General features: G+C 37.0%; 1 protein-coding gene across 1 annotated transcript in view; it reads left to right on the forward strand.

Annotated features, from left to right (window-relative positions):
• CCDC73 (coiled-coil domain containing 73) overlaps positions 1-22,243 on the forward strand; it is a 117,226-nt gene that overhangs the window by 56,669 nt on the left and 38,314 nt on the right. Inside the window, 5 exon segments of the mRNA XM_043972204.1 lie at positions 5,249-5,307; positions 5,309-5,354; positions 5,357-5,384; positions 5,642-5,685; positions 5,687-5,704. Of these exon segments, the coding sequence (XP_043828139.1) occupies positions 5,249-5,307; positions 5,309-5,354; positions 5,357-5,384; positions 5,642-5,685; positions 5,687-5,704 (195 nt within the window).

A 22,243-nucleotide genomic window follows, 5' to 3' on the forward strand; every position in this document is an offset into this window, starting at 1 on the left:
TTTCTAAATTTATTTTGAGATTAATATTTGCCTTGTTAAACATAGATTTTTGAATAGTTAAAAGTAGAAGTAGAAACATTTAAAAACTACTTCATTTGATGAATTTATTGTTGAGTACATACACAAACCTAGATTTAAAAAAAATGTTACAGCCTTTGATTTTTAAGAACATTCATTTTGAAATAGTGCTTTAGTTAGATATTTTAGCTTTACAGTACCTCAATGTGAAGCTGCATCTGAAAACCAAAATTAGGAAAAGCCCTTCATTATTTATCAAGTGAGGGCTTACTATGTGCCCAGCATTATACTGTGTATTTAAAAATTAATATTTTGGCATGAAAAAAAGAAGATTTTGTGGAGTATTCTTGTTCATTCTCCCCCTATAATTACGTGTGGTAGTGTGCCTTCTGAAAACTATATTTTTTCCCTCTAGTACAGTACTCCCTTTCCATTTCCATCTGCACAGGGCTTCTCTGCAGAGGTTTATCTTATCCTAGTCTGATTAGAGAATGGGAGGATAGCAAAATTTGTTATTGAGTTAAATTTAGGTTTGGTATTAGGGAAGGGCTGGAAACACGAGAGGATGATTTCTTATGGCATTAAATACAAGCTGTACAAAGTAACTGTTGTGCTTCTCGGAAACCTATTTTTGCTGTATTAGGAAATAAAGGAGAGCTGTATCAAGATTGCTAAGCTTGATTGAATAAAAGCTGTGAAAATTCTGCTGCTGTTCGACTGGAAAGAATAAAGATAATATTGTCAGGACTATTATAAACTGTGATTTTAATTAAGAAGCGAAAAAACTAGAGTCCGGTTTAGCTTTAAGTACCATTGACATTTGTACTGAAAGTCATCTTCAAACGCTACAGTGGTTTTACACAAAATATGGTGAAATTGAATAAGATGTCCTTTGACCTGGGAGATAAGGCTACAAGTTAAAGATCAAAGGCAACATAAAATGTGTTTTGTCTTATTTCACTTTAAATTTTATTAAACAAATGTGGATAATTTAAAGGATGTTGAAACATTTTAAAAAATCTCTGCTGGGCTTGTTTATTTCTAGGTTCGCCTTTTCTTATGAATTACAAACTCCCAGAAGGAACTTATGGAATAATAGCTGAGGCATAATCACACCATAGTTTTCATCTAAACTGTGAAGCAAAGTATAAACTGCTAATGGAAAAGCAAATATTAAATGTATATTTTATATTTATTTTATAGGCACTCAGAACATTTAAATCTCTTAGATAATTGTTTTAAAAGTTGGAATCACTTTTAAAATTGTTCTTACCTTCTGTAACTTACCAGATTTGTTTTTAATCTTTTTTTTTTAGTGGATCTATGATTTCATATGTATTGGGAGCTCTCTCTACTAATACATATTAACACCTGTGCTCCAATTTATGGTCTTAGGGGGTTGCCTAGGGCACTAAGAGGTTAAATGACTTGCCCAGGGTCACACAGTCTGTGTCAGAGGCAGGACTTGAACCTTCTTTTATCTGTTTCTAATGGCAAAATGCTCTACAGAATTCACTCCCATTGTTTAAAGCCATGGCAAGCTCAGATGACCAAGACATTAAGTGGAAATAAGATGTTTCACCCATAACCAGTAAATCAACTTTTCAGGGCTCTAGTATATAAAGTATATAATTTGGTGCTCTGAAAGAAGTAATTTTAAAAATAATACCCTGGAGCTTTTCTCCTTGCATTTCTCTCTCATGGGTAAGCATTTAACTTCTAGTGAATTTCTAAGTCTTCTGGGGGTACCATTCAATCAAATTGTGAATAACTGAATGACCTAAAAGAGAATATTGAAGTTACCATAGATAATAAATAGTCATTAAACCAAACTGGCTTTCCAAAGAATAATTCCTTCTCCTTGTGAAAAAAAATTAATTATGATAACTATGTTTAAAATAACCAGTGGTAATGAAATCTAGTGTGAACAAAAGAACCACCATTTTAATCTAAATGATTGACTTATTAAAGTTACCATAGGTAAAATCTTAAATTTTGATCAGTGATTACATTTTTTGAGGACTATTAGTATATCATTGGGTGGGCTGTTATGGGTTAATAAGGGAATGGAAACTTATTAAACCACAATGACAGGATCATTCCAGAAACTAGGAATGTTCAAACAATATAAGATAATACTTAGGTACAGTGGACATATTTGAAGGGATGTCATTTTGAAGACGCATTAAACTTATTTTGTGTGGCCCCAAGAAGGCATAATCATGTGAAAACTATGGATTAGCAAACTTTAGAGCACTGCCATCCTTGAAGACAGGAAGACCGGGGTTCAAGTCCTATCTCTGATGGATACAGTTATATGACTGTGTACAGTTAATGTTCTCTTCTTCCCCAGGCATCTCTCTAAGACTGTCCTTTATAGATGTCGTCATAGAGTGGAAGAGCTCTCTCCTCATTTTCTGTGATACATGTCAGTTTATCTCTGAAGAAAATGAATGATGTCTACACTGAGAGGAAATTAATTTCTTCAAAATTAACATAATTTAATTAAATCTTAACATTGAAGCACTCAAAGAAATAGCTAACATACTTTTACATAGTGTTTGTTAACTAAAAATGTAGACCAATAGCTTTCTTGTTTATATAAATAATACTACCAACATGTTTATACACTGCCCTGCCTTTATGTGACATTAGGTTGTCATTACAGTTTCGAATTTGCTTGATAATTATGACTGCAAAGGTTAAAGGCTCTTAAAAGAATGGACAAAAAATTGATTTTTAAAAAATCATGAGAGTGAGGTTAACCAAAGAAATTTGTACAGCAACCTTGCCAAAAGAAGAAATGAAAATTCAGATTTTATTTCTGAATTTTTATCTTGGCTTCCAAAATTCAGTGACAATAGAATTCCCTTAAGGGAAATTCCTTTGACTTCTGAACCTTTGACTTCCTTGAATCAGGTGAGAAGGTGTATAGATTATATTTTATTTTAGCCAGCAGATATGCTCTTGAAGATATATATATGTAAATCTGATTTTTATAAATCTTTTTGTAGAGTCCTACTCTAATAAGTTGTTCTTGTAGAGTTGACCTTGAATTCTCAAAGGCAATGCTAGGGGATCCCCTCTGTCACTGAGTTTTCTTTACATGCTTTTCCTGGCAACCAAATGAATAACAGCTTGTGTTTATGTAAAGCCTTCAAATTTGCAATGTGCTTTCCTCATAATAACTGTGTGAAGGAACTAAATAATAATAGTTAGCATTGATAATATTAGCTCCATTTTAGATGAGGAAACTAAAGCTCAAAAAAGTTAAGTCAACTCAATGTCTATCAAGTACTGGAAACCAGAATTTGAACCCAGGTTTCCTGCATCTAAATTTGGCAACTTTCTTTTTTTTTCCTCTCTCTCTTTTTCTCTTTTTTCTTTCTTTTTTTCTTCCTTCCTTTCCTTCTTCTTTCTTTTTTTTTTTTGCAGGGCAATGAGGATTAAGTGAGTTGCCTAGGGTCACACAGCTAATAGTGTCTGAGGTTGGATTTGAACTCAGGTCCTTCTGAATCCAGGGCTGGTGCTTTATCCACTGTGCCACCTAGCTGCCCCGGCAACTTTCTTTTATACCATTGGTGCCTCAGTTCAATATATATTTGCTGTGTGTAGTATTTAGGAAGTGCTGTGGGGTATGTAACAGGAACAAAACATTGTCTGTTCTCAACTTACAGGTTTCTAGGGATATATAAGACAAATAAGTAAGTTACATATAAATACAAAGTACAATATGGCAAGCATTATAAAAGGAGTACAAAGTACTATGGGGGTTTAGAGGAAAGAGAAGTTGGGTAGTTGAGGGATGAAAGAAGGCTTCCTAAAAGAAAGGCCATTTTGAGCCAGGCCCTGAAGAATGGGTAGGATTTGACAGGAGGGAGGGCATTATATGTGGAAGGAGCACCATGAGCAAAGGCAGTGAGTGAGAGACAATATGGAAAGTATGTGTTCAGGAATGGTGACAAGTCCAGTTTGCATGAAACATTGGGGTATAAGGAGAAATCAGGAGAATAAATGGAAACTGGGCTCAGGGCCTGCAGAGCCCTCAATGCCAGGCCAAGGAGCGTGGACTTTAACTTTGCAGAGAGTGGGTAACCATTTTGAATAGGGGGAGAATAATCAAACTGCTTTAGGAAGGTCCCGCCTGCTGGTGGCAGTTTAGAGTGAAGAATGCTGGTGGTGGGGGAGAATAGAGCATTACAGGGGTCTAGGTGAGACGTAATGAAAAGCTGCATCTAAGGTGTAGCAGGGGACAGGTGATGTTATTTCCTACCAGCTGTTCTGGTTGGTTCGGACACTATGAACATCACAGGGCAGCTAGGTGGCGCAGTGGAATAAAGGCCACCAGCCCTAGATTCAGGAGGACCTGAGTTCAAATCTTACCTCAGACACTTGTCACTTACTAGCTGTGTGACCCTGGGGCAAGTCACTTAACCCTCATTGCCCTGCAAAAAAAAAAAAAAAAGAATGTTGAACTCATGAACATCATGCCCCCCTCATTGGGCACCCTCTGATAGCACCCCTTGGATCATTTTTCCCCAGGGATTATATGCTCCCTGAAAATTGCAACTGTCTTTCTGTTTTCTTATTTATATCCCCAGAGCTTAGCATCAGTGCCTGGCACACAGTAGGCCCCTTAATAAATGTTTTACTGACTATTTTACAGTACTTATCAAATTGTTCAGGCATTGTTTATAACAGAAACAGGGGCAGCTAGGTGGTGCAATGGATAGAGCACCGGCCCTGGAGTCAGGAGGACCTGAGTTCAAATCCGGCCTCAGACACTTGACACCTACTAGCTGTGTGACCTTGGAAGTCACTTAACCCCCCAATTGCCTCACTATAAAAAACAAAACAAAACCAAAACAGAAACCTATTTTTTAATTAAAGGAGAATTAAGACATTCAGATGATTAACCAGAAAATTGCTTTATATTCTATCCTTCGTTATGCCTATTGATCTTGAATAAAAACTTGGATACCAGAGAGATATAGCCCCTATGTGGATTATCTTATGAAATAACAAAATTACTACAAAAATCAAGGTTTATAAGATTTAGAAATATCATAAAACAAATATTTTCATACATAATTTTGAGGAATCAATAATGTATATACTCTGGAATTAATGTCATAGTTCTTATGAATGGATTCATCGCTTAATGTTATGTGCTGAAACTGCAAGTTATTTAAACACATTATATTTAGGTTCACATTGTTGTTCAAAACAGGAACAAAAGCTCCAATTACACCTCTTGGCTAAAGAAGATCATCATAAGCAATTGAATGAATAGAAAATATTATTCTACAATCTCATGTCAATTTGGAATGTAAAAGAACGAAGTCATGAAAAGTTAGAACAGAATGGTAGGTGTACACATTAAACATTTTACAATTTATTCGATGAAGAATATTTAAAATCTTAAATGAGATGACTATAAATGTGTTTTTTATTTTAGTTTTCAGTGAACAAAACAGTTTGAATACTCTCAAATTCTCCCCAGTAAATAATCTTGTTATCTTTAGTTTCATTTATTATTTTATCTGGGCAGTTGATTGCACAATAATAATTATATGACCCTTTAAAATATAACATTTTTCTAAATATTTTTATCTATTTGCAGTACATGAAGCAATCCAGTTAAATAAGAGACTGTCAGAAGCAAATAAAAAACCTAGAATCTGAAGTATGCAGTTTTAACAACAGGTATGAGCCATAGAGTTTGAAAGCATTATGTGAGGTTATTTCTAAGATCGAAGTGTGATATGGTAGAGAGAGAGCTGGAAGACACTGAGCAAGTCATTTAATCTCTCATTTTCCCATGCAACTTATATTAGACTATCAGTTACAGAACAGTCTGCATTGTAGAGGGTTCCTCTCTTGGACATTTCTATGCAATGAAATCACAGGTCTGATCCCCCAATAAATAAATAAAGTTGCTTTGAGATTATAGTTCTATAGGATAATGGCTTAGAATTGCTTTACATTTGGTAGTAGGACTGCCAAAAACAATATGCTTTTTGGTATGGTAATGTGAGCTTTAAGTTGTTTAATTTTTCTAATTAAATCACATTCTCTCGATTCTTATTCTTTGTGACCAATGGCATGAATTTTGAAGATGGCTTAAAAGAGCCCAACAGGACCTCTGATATTTGTCTGGTATTAGCATCCTCTAATAAACTGAAACAAATTAGAAATCCACAGATAAAAAATGACAACCATCGCCTAATTACACTATAATTCTTATAGCCTTGATTATGTCATATTTTGATGGAATCATCATTAACATCCTAGTGGAAAAACACTGGGGTTGAGAGTCAGGAGTATGGATTTGTTTTGACCCTGTCCATGCTGGGAGTTTGACCTTAATGAAGTCATAGTCCCTCAATGTCACCATCTGTTAAATGGGCATATTATTTTCCTACTACAGTCATACATTGGGTAATTGGGAATATGAAATAACAAAATCCTTTTTTTTTCCATTTTAGTGACTAGACTGGTGGTCAGGGAACCTAGGCTTTAGTAATGGCTTTGCTACTAAACAGCTGTGTGACTTTGGGTCCCTTCCACACGCTTAGGCCTATTTCCTCTGTTATAACATGATGGGTGAGATCAGGGACCCTTAGGGAGTCTATGAACTTGGATAGGACAATATTACATCTCATTTTCCCTAACCTCTAATAGACATTTATATGATTAATAAAAATAATACTAATAATGAATAAATAATAATCTGAGAAGGCACCAGATTTTCACAGGGGTCCATGACTTGAGAAAGGTTAAGAATCTCAAAACCAAATCTATATCTTAGGTCCTCTTTAGCTCCAGCATTCTATGATTCCAAGTAAAAGCACTTTGAAAATGAAAATAAAACTCCAATTCATATGTAAAGCATCATTCTGTTTATAAACCAGGCAGCTCAGTGGTGCAGGTGGATAGAGTGCCTGACTTGGAGTTAGTCAGAACTGAGTTCGAACCCTTCTTCAGATTGTGGTCTTGGAGAGGCACTTAAACTTCTTTCAGCCTTAGCTTCTTCATATGAAAAGCAGGAAGAATAATGGCCCCTACCTCACCAGATTGTTGTGAGGATCAAAGCAGATGTTTTGTAAACTCTTTGCAAACCGTAAAGCTGTGTAATACAGTTGTGGTTATCATTAAAATAGTCTTGCAAACAGAGTGTGAAGGCCCTTGAGTCCAATCAGTACTCAAGCAAGAACCTCTGCTGTAACATTCAGAAAATCAAAATAAGTGATTCAACAAGCATTTATTAAGCAATTAATGTATGCTAGATATTACACTAAGAGCTGAAGGTATAAAGGAAAAAGCAAAAACCGTCTGAACCCTTAAAGTGCTTACATTTTAATGGGGGAGACAACATATGTATACAAAGAAACATACATATAATATGTGTAGAGCTGAAGAAAGATAGCAGCCAGGGATTGAACTGAACCTACAAGGAGCACTGTACCCCAGAATCGATACTTTTGAATTGTGGTGCTGTAGAAGACTTCTGAGAGTCCTTTGGACAGAAAGGACATCAAATCAGTTATTACTTAAGTTAATTTAGACTCTTCACTGGGAGGTCAAATACTGAAGCTGAAGTTTAAATACTTTGGACGCATAATGAGAAGACAGGACACATTGGGAAAGACCCTGATGTTGGGAAGATTGAAAGCAGGAGGAGAAGGGGATGGCCAGAGGATAAGATGGATGGATGGTATCAGGGAAACAATGAACATGAACTTGGACAGATGATAGTGGAGGACAGAAAGGCTCGATGTGCCTGTGGGGTCATGAAGAACTGGACACGACTGAATGACTCAACTGCAACACCACCTTTCCCAGCAGCCTGTTCTTCTTTTGGCTAGCTCTGATTTCTAGGAAGTTGTTTCCTTTATCAAATGTAAATTTGTCTGCCACTGCAAATTCTACCCACTGTTCTTGATCTTATGCTCTGGGGTCAAGTAAAGTCTAATTCCTCTTCCATATGACAACCCCTTCAGGTACTTGAAAACAGTGACCATTTTCTCCATGAGCCTTTTCTTCTTTAGGTAAACATGCCCATTTCCTTCAGTGATCTGTATATGGCCCCGAGTTCAAATCCAGCCTCAGACACTTGACACTTACTAGCTGTGTGACCCTGGGCAAGTCACTTAACTCCCATTGCCCTGCAAAAAAAAAAGTTATGGTATTTGTAATCATCACTTCCTTTTTGAGGTGTTCATTAATAATCTCATTAGTAATATGTTCTAGGATGTTGCCAGGAAGTGAAGTCCAGATTCTAATTCTAATAATTTCTTCTCTTCTCCTTTTGGAGATCAAAACAACATTTGCTATCCTCTAGTCCTGCAGCACTCTTCCCACTGAATCTGTTCATCCAGATACTATTGACGGTGGGCTCAGCAATCATACACATTGGCCAATTCTTTTAGTTCTTGGTGATGTAACTCTAAGAGCCAGATGACTTGAAGTCATCAAAGAGGTGCTTTTGTACTACCATCTTACTTATCTTGGTATCGCTGCCTTATTAGCCATTTTTATTCCTTCTAGACCAGAGACTCATTTACAGAGAAAACTGAAGCAAAATCAAAATGAAGTAACTGCCTTTTTCTTTCTATGCAGTTCTAACCCTTCTTTGCTCCACCTTGCCTTCAGCAGCATGTCTTTAAAAAACACCCCTTTTATCATGCTTAGTTTTCCTCATTAACCCCAACTCATTCTGTGCTTTAGAATTCTTGATACTTTAAAAACACATTTTTTTTTTTTTTTTGCGGGGCAATGGGGGTTAAGTGACTTGCTCAGGGTCACACAGCTAGTTAAGTGTCAAATGTCTGAGGCCGGATTTGAACTCAGGGACTCCTGAATCCAGGGCCGGTGCTTTATCCACTGCGCCATCTAGCCGCCCCCCCCAAAACACATATATTTTCAATTAGCAAAAAAAGTCTTCTCTCTTTCTCTCTCCCTCCTCCCTCATTTCCTCCTTCCCTCCCGCTCTCTCTTCATCTCCCCTCCCCCACTGAGAATGGAAAAAAAAGATCCTTTTTTGCAAACATGTTTAGTCAATAAAAACAAATATCCACATTGGCCATGTTGAAAAAAGTCTTATTTGTCTTATTCTTACTCTGAGTCTTTTACCTCTGTATCAGGAAGTACACTGCATGTTTTATCATTAGTCCTCTAGAATGGTTATTGGTCATCACATCTATTGGAGTTCCTAAGCCTTTTAAAATCGTTTGTCTTTACCATATTATTCTCACTGTATAAGTTGTTCTCCCAGTTCTCTTTACTTTACTCTGTGTCAGTTCATATAAGCTTTCCCAGGTTTCGCTGAAACCATCTTTTTAGCATTTCTTATACTAATAATAGCCTCTTTAGCTATTCCTGGTTGCTGGGCACCGCCTCAATTTTCATTTTTTTGCTACCTCAGAAAGAACCATAAATATTTTTGTATATCTTTAATTAAAGTTTGTTTTGCCTAGGATTAATGCCTACCTTCATCTACTCTGTCTCTAAGTCCCCCTTCTCTCCTTTCTTGAGTGAAATGTATTTCTGGGGGCAGCTAGGTGGCACAGTGGATAGAGCACTGGCCCTGGAGTCAGGAAGACCTGAGTTCAAATCCGGCCTCAGACACTTGACACTAGCTGTGTGACCTTGGGCAAGTCACTTAACCCCAATTGCCTCACCAAAAAAAAAAAAAAAAGAAAAGAAATGTATTTCTGTACCTGTATGTGTGTGTGTGTGTATTCTTCTCTCTTTTGAGAATTCAGATGAGAGTTTAGATGAGAGTGAGTTTTAAATGTCAACAACTCTTCGTCTCCCAGTCTTCCCTTGGTTTGTGTAGTTTTTTACTTTAATACCCTGATTATGTGAGATAATCTCCCCTGCCCTGGTGTATTCCTCTTCTTCTCTCTTTCCATCTTCTCCTAAGATCATTGAGAGATAATGTTAACTCATAGGTTTTTCTAATTCAACTCCTTCTGTGACCTCTAATGATGATATAATTCAGAGAGGACACATGCATTGTCTCCCCATGTTAGAATATAAGCAGTTGGGGCAGCTAGATGGCGCAATGGATGGAGCACCGTCCCTGGAGTCAGGAGTACCTGAGTTCAAATCTGGCCTCAGACACTTAACACTTACTAGCTGTGTGACCCTGGGCAAGTCACTTAACCCCAATTGCCTCAATAAAAAAAAAAATTTTTTTTAAATAAATAAAAAAGAATATAAGCAGTTTAGGGGCAGCTAGGTGGCGCAGTGGATAAAGCACTGGCCCTGGATTCAGGAGTACCTGAGTTAAAATCTGGTCTCAGACACTTACTAGCTGTGTGACCCTGGGCAAGTCACTTAACCCTCATTGCCCCACAAAACAACAAAGAATATAAGCAGTTTATATTTGTTTTATCCTTTATTATTGTTCATTCACATTTATCTTTTATGTTTCTCTCACTTCCTTTGTTTAGGCTTCAAAGTTTCTATACAACTCTGGTTTTTCCATCAGGAATGCTTGGAAATCCTTTGTTTCATTAAAGGACAGCCCCCACCCCCACCCCCGTCTCTTCCAGATTGTACCCTGTCTTAGTGGATAAGTTTATATTTGGTTGTAAACTTATATTCTTCTAGAATAATATATTCCAAGCTCTCCGCTTCTTTGTGGTGGTAGGTTGTTAAATCATACGTCATTCTGTGGGCTCGTTGGTTCTTAAATTCTTTCCTTGCAGCTGCTGGCAGTATTTTTTCTTTGCCCTACAAGCTCTATCTTGGCTATGAGACTATTTGGCTCTTGAGAGTTTATGTTTTGGAGTTTCTTTCAGGAGGTAACCAGTGGATTCTTTCTGTTTCCTCTTTACCCTCTGGTTCTTTTTTTTTTTTTTTTTTTTTTTTTTTTTAGGCAATGGGGGTTAAGTGACTTGCCCAGGGTCACACAGCTAGCAAGTGCCAAGTGTCTGAGACCGGATTTGATACTCAGATTCAGATACTCCTGAATCCAGGGCCAGTACTTTAACCACTGCGCCATATAGCTGCCCCTACCCTCTGGTTCTAAGAGATCTGGGCAATTTTCTCTTAAAATTTCTTGAAATAGGATGTTTAGGGGCAGCTAGGTGGCGCAGTGGATAAAGCACTGGCCCTCGGTTCAGGAGGACCTGAGTTCAAATCCGACCTCAGACACTTGACACTTACTAGCTGTGTGACCCGGGGCAGTTGTCCCGCCCAATATATATATATATATATATATATATATATATATATATATATAGAAAGAAAGAAAGAAATAGGATGTTTAGGTTCTTTCTTCAGTCACAGCATTCAGGTAGTCTAATGATTTAAATATTTTTTTCTCCTTGAACTGTTTTCTATGTTAATTGCTTTTGCTATGAGATCCCATACACTTTCTTATGATTTTTTGGCCTTTTGACTTTGTTCTAATATTTCTTACTATCTCATGGAGTCATTGGATTCCATTTGGTCCATTCTAATTTTCAGGTAATTTGTTGCTTGGACAAGACTTTGTACCTCTTATGTCATTCCCCTCTTAATTTGTTTTCCAATAATTTCTTCCATAGCTCTTATTTTCCAATTTCCCCCTCAAATGCTCTCATTTAACTGATAAATTTTTATTTAACTCTTAAAACTCTTTCTTTTTTTCTTCTAGGAATTCTAGTTGAATTTGTGTCTGAGCTGTGTTTTATTTTGAAGCTTTGCATATAGATGTTTTAGAACCATTCTCATCAGATGTCTTGAGCATTCATATTACTATATTAGCTTTTTTATGGTGAAATTTTGTATATATATTTTTTAATTTGCTCATTTTTTCCTGCCTACTTCCTGAGTTCAGATGACATTAGAACCAGGCTCTGCACATCTGAAGGGAAGGTCTGGGCTGGTCCTGCTCTTGCTTTTTGGGGGTATTAAGTGTCATATTATCCTAGGATCTCAGGAAGAGCTCAGACTGGGGACTTGCAAACTTCCAGTGCTCTTGATGTGATTGAATTCTGACTGCTACCCCCTAGTCGGAACTCTGCAAGTTCCTGACCTAGGTTTGAGTTTGAGTTTGAGCAATAGTAGATTGCTGCTGGGCTTATCCGCCATCAGCCATCTGGGAAGCTCTATTGGTTCAGAGTGACAAAATTATAGGCTCCCTTTTGGTATGGGATTCCTGTCTTGGTTATTCCTTTGAAGGCTTCAGACTAGACTAACAGCTAGAATTTAGACCCCAGTCTGCTCCTGGCATCTGAGCCAGGGGCTTCCTCATGTATTAGGACATAGCCTCTTCTTGGGTGCTGGAATACTCTGTGGACAGTAAATTCCTGGCCAAACCCTGTAACCAGCATCTGCAGCCTTTTTTTTTGTCTCCTTATCTGATTTGGGCTAGAAAAAATGACTGTGTTTTTCCCCCTTGGACCTCTCTATCAGAATTCAGTCTAGTACATTTTAAAGATCTGTTTAAAGGAGTTTGGGGTAGGGAGATGAGCTCACTGCATTTCTTCCTGCTGCTACTCTGCCATCTTAGCTCTGCCTCCCTGACACAATTCTTATAGCAGTATTCTACACTTGCACAGATTTACTTTTGGTTATTTGGTCCTGAATTTATCTTCTCTTCATGTCCTTTTAAAATAAGAATTGTCTGCTAAGTTCACTATGCCTCCACATCCTTTTCAGACAACTTCCCTTTTTCCTCTTCATTGAAATTGTTTTTATATCTTCTGAAATTCATTTTGAGAACTTCCTATTCTTCCTGGACTAATTTTCCTTGCTGAATATTTAGGCCTTGAAGAATCTATCTGTCCCATACATAGGAATAAAATAAAAAAACCCAAACTCCAAACACATTTAATGTTTATTATTTATTTATTATTATTTTAAATATTTATTATTTATTAGTTGATTTGATTTTATAGCTAGTTATTCATTAGTTTACTATATTCAAATACAATGCTAATGAAGGACAATATTGTAAGGTCTTTTTCTGGATGGACTAGTTTATCTTTGCTTAAAGAGGATTCTGTTTCTCTGGGCAAAGTTGCCCATCCTGCTGTTCTCCAGATAGTACCACTAATTAGAAAGAGCACTAGGTAAGAAAGAGTGACTAGTTCAATTCCCTAATTGCCAAATCTGGTAGCTTTTCCTTGGGATCTTTTTTGACTTCTCTGTAGCATTTTACCCTTGGATACCCTTTCCTCATTGCTACTCTCTTCTTTCTGTGTTTTATGACACTGATCCATCTTGGTTGTCTTCCTACCAGCGTGACGGATCCTTCTGGTGTCCTTTGCTGAATCCATGTGATACCCCCAACCTGTGGTGTTCCTCAGAGCTCTGTCATGGTCCCTTTTCTCTTTATGCATATTCTTTCTTGGTGACCTTACCTCCTCCCCATGGCTTACTTCTTGTGTATATGAAAAGACTCCCAGATCTACTTCCACATCTAGGTCCAGTCTTTTCTCCTGAACACTAATATGACATCATACCTGTTTATTAAAGGACATTTCCATTGGAAGTCCCATAGCCACCTCAAACTCAAGCTATCCAAAACAGAACTCGTTCTTTTTCCCAAAAAACTTAATCTTTCTTGCAAACTTCCCTCTGTCAAGGGCATCACATTCTTTCAAATCAACCAGGTTCACAACTTCAGTTCATCTTTGAGTCTTTACTCTTCCTCATCCTAACATGTGTGATCAGTTGCCAAGTGTGGTCAATTGTATCTCCATACCATCCTTTCCATTTATCTATTTACCTAGCTATCATCCTAGTCAGGACTTCTTCACCACTAACCTGGACTATTGTAGTAAGTCTCCCTTAATTGATTCCGCTTTGGTGATTCTTTCTTCCTCTCCAATTCATTCTCCAAACAATTGCTAAAGTGATTTTGCTAAAGTACAGGTCTGACCACGCCTGCTTTCCTTGCTCAAGAAACTCTAGAGGTGCCCTATTATTCTAGAGCCAAATATAAATAACTCTGTTTGGCACTTAAAGCCCTTTATGGGGCAACTAATTGGCATGGTGGATAGAGCACTGGCCTTGGAGTCAGAAGGACCTGAGTTCAAATCTGGCCTCAGACACTGGACCATACTAGCTATGTGACCCTGTGCAAGTCACTAATCCCAGTTGCCTCAAAACATCTGGGGCCATCTCCAGTCATCTTGATGTATATCTTGCCACTGGACCCAGATAAGCTCTGGACAAAGAGAGTGAGGCTGGTGACTTGCACAGCCCTGTCTCACTTAAATCCAATTCACTGCAAGTCATGACATCACCTCCCAAAGTCATGGTCCTCTTTGAGAATTAAGGACAAACAAAACAATGACAAAGCCCTTCATTACATGGTTTCAACTTAGCTTTCTAGCCTTATCATACATTACTTCTCTTCACATCCTCCTCAGTCCAGCCACACTGGCCTTTTTGCTATTCTTCACACATGATAATCACACCCTCCATTATTTCTTCTCTAGGCCTTTGCACAGACTTCTCTCCCATTCCTGGAATGCATTCCTTCCTCTGACTTTTTGACTCCCTTAGTTTCCTTCAAAGCTCAGCTTAAGCACTACTTCCTACAGAAGATGCCTTCTCTTATCTCAGCTTCTAGGGTCTTCCCCAGCAAATGACCTTGTCGTTATTTTGCACCTATTTTGTGTATAGGTGTATAAGCACATGTTTTCTGCCCCATTAGAATGTAAGTTTTCTGAGTCTAGGGGCCATTTGATTTTGTCCTTGTACCCCCAGGGCCTAGCACAGAACCTGCTCCACAGTAAATCTTTGTTGACTGATTGCTAGTATGTGCTGGACTTCATAAACCTTGTGCCCAAGAAGTTACCTGAGAGAGCATATTATGCATGAGTCATAGGAGGAAAATCTTTCTTTTCAGCCAGGTTGTCGAACATGAAAGACTTTCTTAATATGTTCAATAAGAACATACATAAAAAATGAATTCTAAAAACAGTTGCTTTTGAACCTCCAATTTAATTTTCAAGAATCTAACTTGATACAATCCTTCAAAAAGATAATTCATTTAACTAAATAGAAAATTAAAATGCAAATGATAACCAAGAGTTCATTCCTCATCATATTTCCAGTGATTTATACTGTCCTCAGTTCTATGTCTTATATTTTTTAATGTTTGTTTTCTTGAGTTGATCAAATGACTTACCTTTTAACTCTGGATGTGATTAAGGCTATATGCATGTCGATGAATTTTTTCACTTTTGGCCTTGAATCACGATGGCATGATAATGCCTGCAGGTATTGTTTATTTCATGGGATCGTTTCAGTCAAATGAATTTCTATATTAAAATAGACATTTTCTGCTAGAATAGGATAAGGATTTCATTTTAGATAAACTGGGATATTATATTTCTAAAATATAGCTTGATCTCTTCCTTAGAGATGAGAGGACCAGGCTCATATAAACTTTAGAGACATATTCTTGGCATATTACAGAGAGCATGGGGTGATGTCTCTCCCCAGGTATGAGTGGAATGGCATTGTGATCAAGATCACTGTAATTCCTTTTCCCAGGCTTTGTAGCTCTGAGTCCAGGACAAGGGCAACTATATTCCCTACTGGGCAGACTATATAGGATATAAAATGATCAAGTAGTGGCCCCTGACATTTGGCTACTTTTCAATGTTTTCTCAATCAAGTACTAGAAGTCAGTGACCATATGTTATCAGCTATGGACAGTGCCAGATTGAAAGGAGAACGGAGAAGGTAAAGCGAAGGGCTTTCTTTTCATGACTCCAGAGGACATACAGCTAGAAGGATGATAATCAGATGGTTTTTTTTTTTTTTTTAAGTTAAAATGTAATGCTTTATTACATTTCAGCCCCTTCATTATTCCGAACTAATTTATTTTCTAAGGGTAATGTTAAAAATTAGTTATTTGGAAAATCAATTGGCAGCATTAATATTATTCTTAGTACTTATTTCAAATATCTATCATTAATTTCCCCAAAGATAATCTTCATTTTTCTTTTATGCTGCACTATGATTTTGTCCCGAACATTGAACTGTTGGTCTTTGATAAGATGGAATTCCAGTTTTGTGAGAAAAGTTAAACAGACCAAACGTAGTTGTTAGATAAAAACTAGGTATTGCAGTTCTGAATGCTTGGTTCACCATTATGGCATCATGATAGAATTCTTGATACTATCTGTGAACAGCATTCATAACCCCTGCTATTTGTCTGAGTAAACGTCAAGGCGCTCAAGGAGAGAGCGATATAAACGACTAACCCATACCAGAAAGGGAGGGGTGGGGAGGAAAAGGGCACAATATTTATGACTCCAGGAACTATAAGTTGTAATTTAATGAGATCAAAGCATGTGCTGTTTATTTGCTGCACTAGCAGCTTGAAAAAAATAGTTAGAAAACAGACAATGTATTAAAGTACAGGATATTTAAAAGACTATAAGGTTATAAAATCAAAGGCATATTTTAAGTGGAAAATCATGCTGTGAATGTCTCTAATATTAATTTAGTGCTCCTTGAGATTAAGTAATTAATATGTTAGAAGAAAAGAAAGGTCTAGAATTTATTCTTGAAGCTTGTTTTTGCCAGCTATTTTCTTTCCATTTTTCCATTTCTCTTTTCCTTTGCTGTTTACAGTATAGGTTGGTATATTTTAGGGCATTTTTTTCTTGTGTGGCATTGTACCAGCTATAATTCAACTGCTCATGTTTGTTCACTGAAAGAGGTGGGGAGATGAGGGTGGTATGAAGAATGCAGAAAGACAGTTATTTATAGAGATAGCTTAGTATGTGAAATCTTGAAAAATTACACAGGACCTCTTAAAATCAACTCTATATTTGACTTGGGTTAAATTTTCCGACTATGGGAGGTCAGTGTGAAAGTCCAGAGCTTCATCAGATTGCCTAGTTTTCATTTCTATGTTTATTGCCAGTGCCTTAGGCCTTAGGGGAAGTTAGGCCTGGAAGTTAGCTTAAAGGTAGTAATAGGTTGCAGTATCAAGCCCCTGATCTGGATCTTCACTCAGGAGATCTAAAATAATTAAAATAACAATATGCTTTTTTTTTGAAAGCTCTTCTTATTAAAGTTCTACTCATAAGCTCCTACTCCAATGCTGTTTCTGCTATATAGTAATTTACATGCAATTTGGGGGAATCACTTGCTTTTTGTGTAAAGTTAGGCACCTCATGAGTATTTTTTCTTTCTTTTGCGGGACAATGAGGGCTAAGTGACTTGCCCAGGGTCACACAGCTAGTAAGTGTCAAGTGTCTGAGGCTGGATTTGAACGCAGGTCCTCCTGAATCCAGGGTCAGTGCTTTATCCACTGTGCCACCTAGCTGCTCCTGTTTTATTTTTTAATAGCTTCTGGATTTATTTAGTGATTCAATGTTCTCTTAAACTTTATGTTTTATTATTCTTTTCTTTGATTTTCAGAATTTTTATCTTGTTTAATTGGGGTTTTAAAATTTGTTGTTTTTCTAGTTGTTGTTTTTTTTTTTTTGAATCCCCAATATATTGATTTGTTTTTCTTCTTTTGTTGATGAAAACTTTTAGAGATATAAACTTTCCCTGAAGGATTTCTTTTGCTACAACCCAAACTTTTGACATCATCTTATTATTATCATTAACTTTAATGAAATTATTTATTATTTCTATGATTTGTTCTTTGACACACCAGTTCTTTACGATTAGACTTATTTAGGCTCCAATCAATTATTAATACTATCTTCAATGGCTTTTTATTGAATTTTTTTATTGTTGTCATTGCACTATGGTCAGTAAAGAATGTATTTGATATTTATGGTTTTCTGGATATTTAAGCATAGTGTATTTTCCCTGTTATTCTTTTCATCTACTTTTACTACTACTGTTTGGGGGTTTTTTGCTTCTTGGGGTTCACTTAAATGATAATAGATTTTGTTCCATCTTCCTATTTTGACTCTATCTGCATCTTTATGTTTTTCTTCTGTTTCTTGTAAACAGTATATTGTTGGATTCTCTTTTCTAATCCATGCTACTATCCTCCTCCATTTCATGTGTGAGTTTATCCCATTCACATTTGCAGTTATGATAATTAATGTGTATTTCTCTCTATCCTGTTCTTATACTTTCCCCTGTCTTTTCTCTCTATTATTCTTTCAAACATGAGAGTGGAGAGAGGAGTACGCTCAGCATTCATGCTTTATGCAATTAGCTCTTCTGACTGATTATCTTCACTTTACCCAGATTCCAGTCATAGGTTCTTACTCTTATCTTTCCCTTTTAAGTTTCTTTTCACAGTCCCTACTCTGAGCTTAGAGGTTGTTTTACTTATGACTAACCCCCTCCCTGAATCTACCTTCCCTCTTATTCCCCCTTTCTTATGTCTTCCTATTTCCTTGTTGACTTGTATTTCTAGAATAAACTCTCTGGGTACGTTCTGTCCTCTTTTGACTAAGAAGAAGATGAAAGTGATGTCCAATTGATGCCTGATTTTTCCTATCCCTTTGTCATTTATATAGATTTCTATTTGCACAGATGTGAGAAAATAGGTTCCCCTACACTTCTATCCCTTTCCTCCTCCTCTGCCTCCATATTGTAACCCTCCCTTTCATTTATTCTTTTTTTTTTTTTTTTTGCAGGGCAATGAGGGTTAAGTGACTTGCCCAGGGTCACACAGCTAGTTAAGTGTCAAGTGTCTAAGCCTAGATTTGAACTCAGGTCTCCTGAATCCAAGGCCAGTGCTTGATCCACTGTGACACCTAGCTACCCCTTCATTTATTCTTTTAAGATCATTGAGACATTAGAGAGCCACTCCCAAGGCCTATGTATTATTTTATTCCCTTAGTCCCCTTTGATGACTTAGGGACATTGTTCTCAAACTGACACTTGAATCATCTTTCTCATTCAGAATGTAAAAAACTTGATCTTTTTATGGTCCATTCTGATTGCTTACTTATATTTACCTTTTGATATTCCCTCTTGACTCCTGTGTTTTATTTTCAAAATTTCTACTCAGCTCTGATCTTTTTATCTAGGAATGCTTGTAAGTTCACTGTTTCATTACAGATCCATTTCACCCTGTAGATTGTGCTCAGTTTTGCTGGAAAAAATTATTCTTTGGTTTTAAGCCTATATTTTTTGCCTTTTGGAATACAGTATTATTATATATTATCTGCTCTTTTCTTTATTCACTGCTATATCTCATGTATTATGTAACTGTATTCGCTTAGTACTTAAAGAGTCTTTCGGCTTTTTGCACTATTTCTTTTTTGACTTGAAGTTCTAGATTTTAGCTATGATGTTTTATTCTGGGGTCTCTTTCATTAGGTGACTGGTGGATTTATTTTCCTATTTTCACTTTGCCTTCTGGATCTAATAGATCTGGGCAATTTTCTTACATGATTTCTTTTTTTTTTAACATTATTTCTTGAAATATGATATCCAAGATATTTTTTTTCTTTTGGTCTGTCGCTTGGGTAAGTTTTTGTACCTCTGTGCTAAGTTGTTAATTCCCACTTCCAGGTTTTTCCTCCAAAGCTCTCATTTCTTCCAATTCTATCCTCTTGTTCTCATTTCACTTATAAAATACTTTTTAACTCTTTTGAAAACTTGTGGTTGAGCTTTGTTTGTAGGTATTTTGGAATTATTCTGAATCATGGCATCCCTAGAACCAAAACAACTCTTTATCATGGGAATCTATTTGGTTTATTGATTCTTCCAGCCTTACTTCCTAGATTGGGACTTTGTGTTAGGGCCAGGCCTCTGAAAACTTTTGGAGAAAATACTGTAGTCGTGTATCTTCCCTTTTCTGTATTTTCTAGTGTTCTGACACTTTGTTCTCCTATTATTTAGTGCCATATTCTTGAAGGATCATGGGGCATCTCAGGCTAGGGAGCTTCAAACTTTTAGAAGGTCCTGAATGTCTGACTTAGCATATAGGTCTTTCATTACCCTCCTGACTTTCTGGGCTCTAGACCCTAGTTTGAGTCTAATCAACATAGATACAGACTTGGCCCCTGGATTAGAGCTCCAGTAGACAGTGGCTTGCCTCCATAACTGTTAGCTACCTAGAAGTCCCTGCAGGCTTAGAAAAACAGAGCTGCTGGCCCACCTTGCTTGGGTATCTTCTCCGAGGTCAAAGTGACAAAGCTCCAGGTCTGCTTTTGTATCCACAGGTCCTCTTTATCACCATCGTATGGGCTGAATTCCATGATCTCTGAGCGGAGAAAAATAATCCTTCGTATGTTATCTTAGATTTCCTGATCATTGTTTATCCTGCCACTCTTAGATCTTTGTGGCAATGTTTTGCGTGAATGCGCACATATAATTCCGGTGTCAAATTGCTTACTGTCTTAGAGAGGAGGAACAGAGGGAATGAGAGAAAATTTGGAACTCAAAATTTTAAAAAATGAATGTTAAAAGTTGTCTTTACATGTAATTGAAAAAATAAAACGTTACTTTTTATTATAAAATTTTTTGTTGGAGTAGATGTGGGAGAGCTAGGCTTTACTGCTTCTTCCTACTCTACCATCTTTGCTGGTAATTGTGTTACCAGTATATTGCTTCCTCTTTCCTATGTTTCTTTTTCCTTTTGGTGAGGCAATAGGGGTTCTAATTGACTTGCCCAGGGTCACACAGCTACTAAGTGTCAGTGTCTGAGGTCGGATTTTGAAACTCAGGTCCTTCTGAATCCAGGGCCGGTGCTTGATCCACTGCGCCACCTAGCTGCCACCGTAACACTTTGCTTTGAACATGTCTCACCCTTCTGATAGAGTTCTGTTGCCATTTTGGACCAGTAAAATGTGTTCTCTTGGCCAAGTTTCCAAAGCCATCATATATCTTTGAAATTGAATGTCTTTTTTTGTTGTTGTTGTTAGTGAGGCAATTGGGGTTAAGTGACTTGCCCAGGGTCACACAGCTAGTAAGTGTTAAGTGTCTGAGGCCAGATTTGAACTCAGGTACTCCTGACTCCAGGGCCGGTGCTCTATCCACTGCGCCATCTAGCTGCCCCCATCATATATCTTTGTACTTGTATCCCTAGAGCCTAGCACAGTGCCTGGCACATAGTAGACACTTAATAAGCACCTTATTCTTAGAGGTGCCCTACTTTTGAGAAAATGGCAGAAGTTAAAGCTATGAAACAGAAAATTATATCATATAATTATGTGAACCTAAGTGTTACTTACTGGTACTACCTAAAACATTTTGCCCTACTGCATGCTGAACTTAGGGTTACTGGTGCCATTGCCTATTCTTGAAAGGTACCTTTCAACTTAGTACTGGTGAAAAAATACCTTATCATTGTATTGCAGTCTGCTCTTTTTGAAAATGATCCTCATACCTATAACCTTTGAATTTTTCAGTGACAACCTTCTTCAAAACCTAAGAACTTTTTTGCATGAGATAAAGAGTCATATTGTAATAAGTTCTATGCTGACAAATGTACTAAGTTTCTGGTGATTATCACGATTTTGGTGTAAGAACTTTCATGCACACAATAATAGCACTGTTGTAAGGACAGCAACTGTGAGACTTAGCTACGCTGATCAACACAATGATCCACAGCAGTTCCAAAGGACTCATAATGTAAAAATGATATCCATCTTCCAGATAGAGAATTGATAGACCTCAGATAACTAATAACCTAATGTAGAAACAGGATATACATAACTTCATATGTATAATGGATATTGTTTTTTCTTGCCTTTTCAGTGAGTAGAGGGAGAGGTAGAAAGAAGTAATACATAAAATTAAAATAAATATAAATTAAAATTGAAAAAAGACTCTTCCCATGCCTTCCAGACTAGCAACGTAGAATACAAAAAAGTTTGCTTAGCTCTGCCTAAGCCAACACCAATACATGTGGAGGACAGTTGATTAAGTCCTTAAAAGCCTGTTCACACTTTTTGTATCAGAAATCTCAAAAAAGTATCAAGGATTGGGCCAGATTGACCTTTCTTACCCTTCTGTATTTGTTCTTCTCAAACCACACCATGATTGATTTGCTGATGATAGCATAATTCCTTAAAAACTGTTGATAGTAGTCACTAAATCCAGAAAATTCCTTAGTTATTTTAGGTTATATGTATTTGGCCTTCTGGTGAGTAATTCTATCTTCTCTGGGTCAGTCAGTTACCAGGCATTAATTAAATGCTTATTATAGGGGCAGCTAGGATGGCATAGTAGATAAAGCACCGGCCCTGGATTCAGGAAGATCTAAGTTCAAATCAGCTCAGACACTTGACACTTACTAGCTGTGTGACCCTGGGCAAGTCCACTTAACCCT

Source organism: Dromiciops gliroides, chromosome 6, assembly GCF_019393635.1.
Source record: "Dromiciops gliroides isolate mDroGli1 chromosome 6, mDroGli1.pri, whole genome shotgun sequence".
Classification (NCBI taxonomy): Eukaryota; Metazoa; Chordata; class Mammalia; order Microbiotheria; family Microbiotheriidae; genus Dromiciops; species Dromiciops gliroides.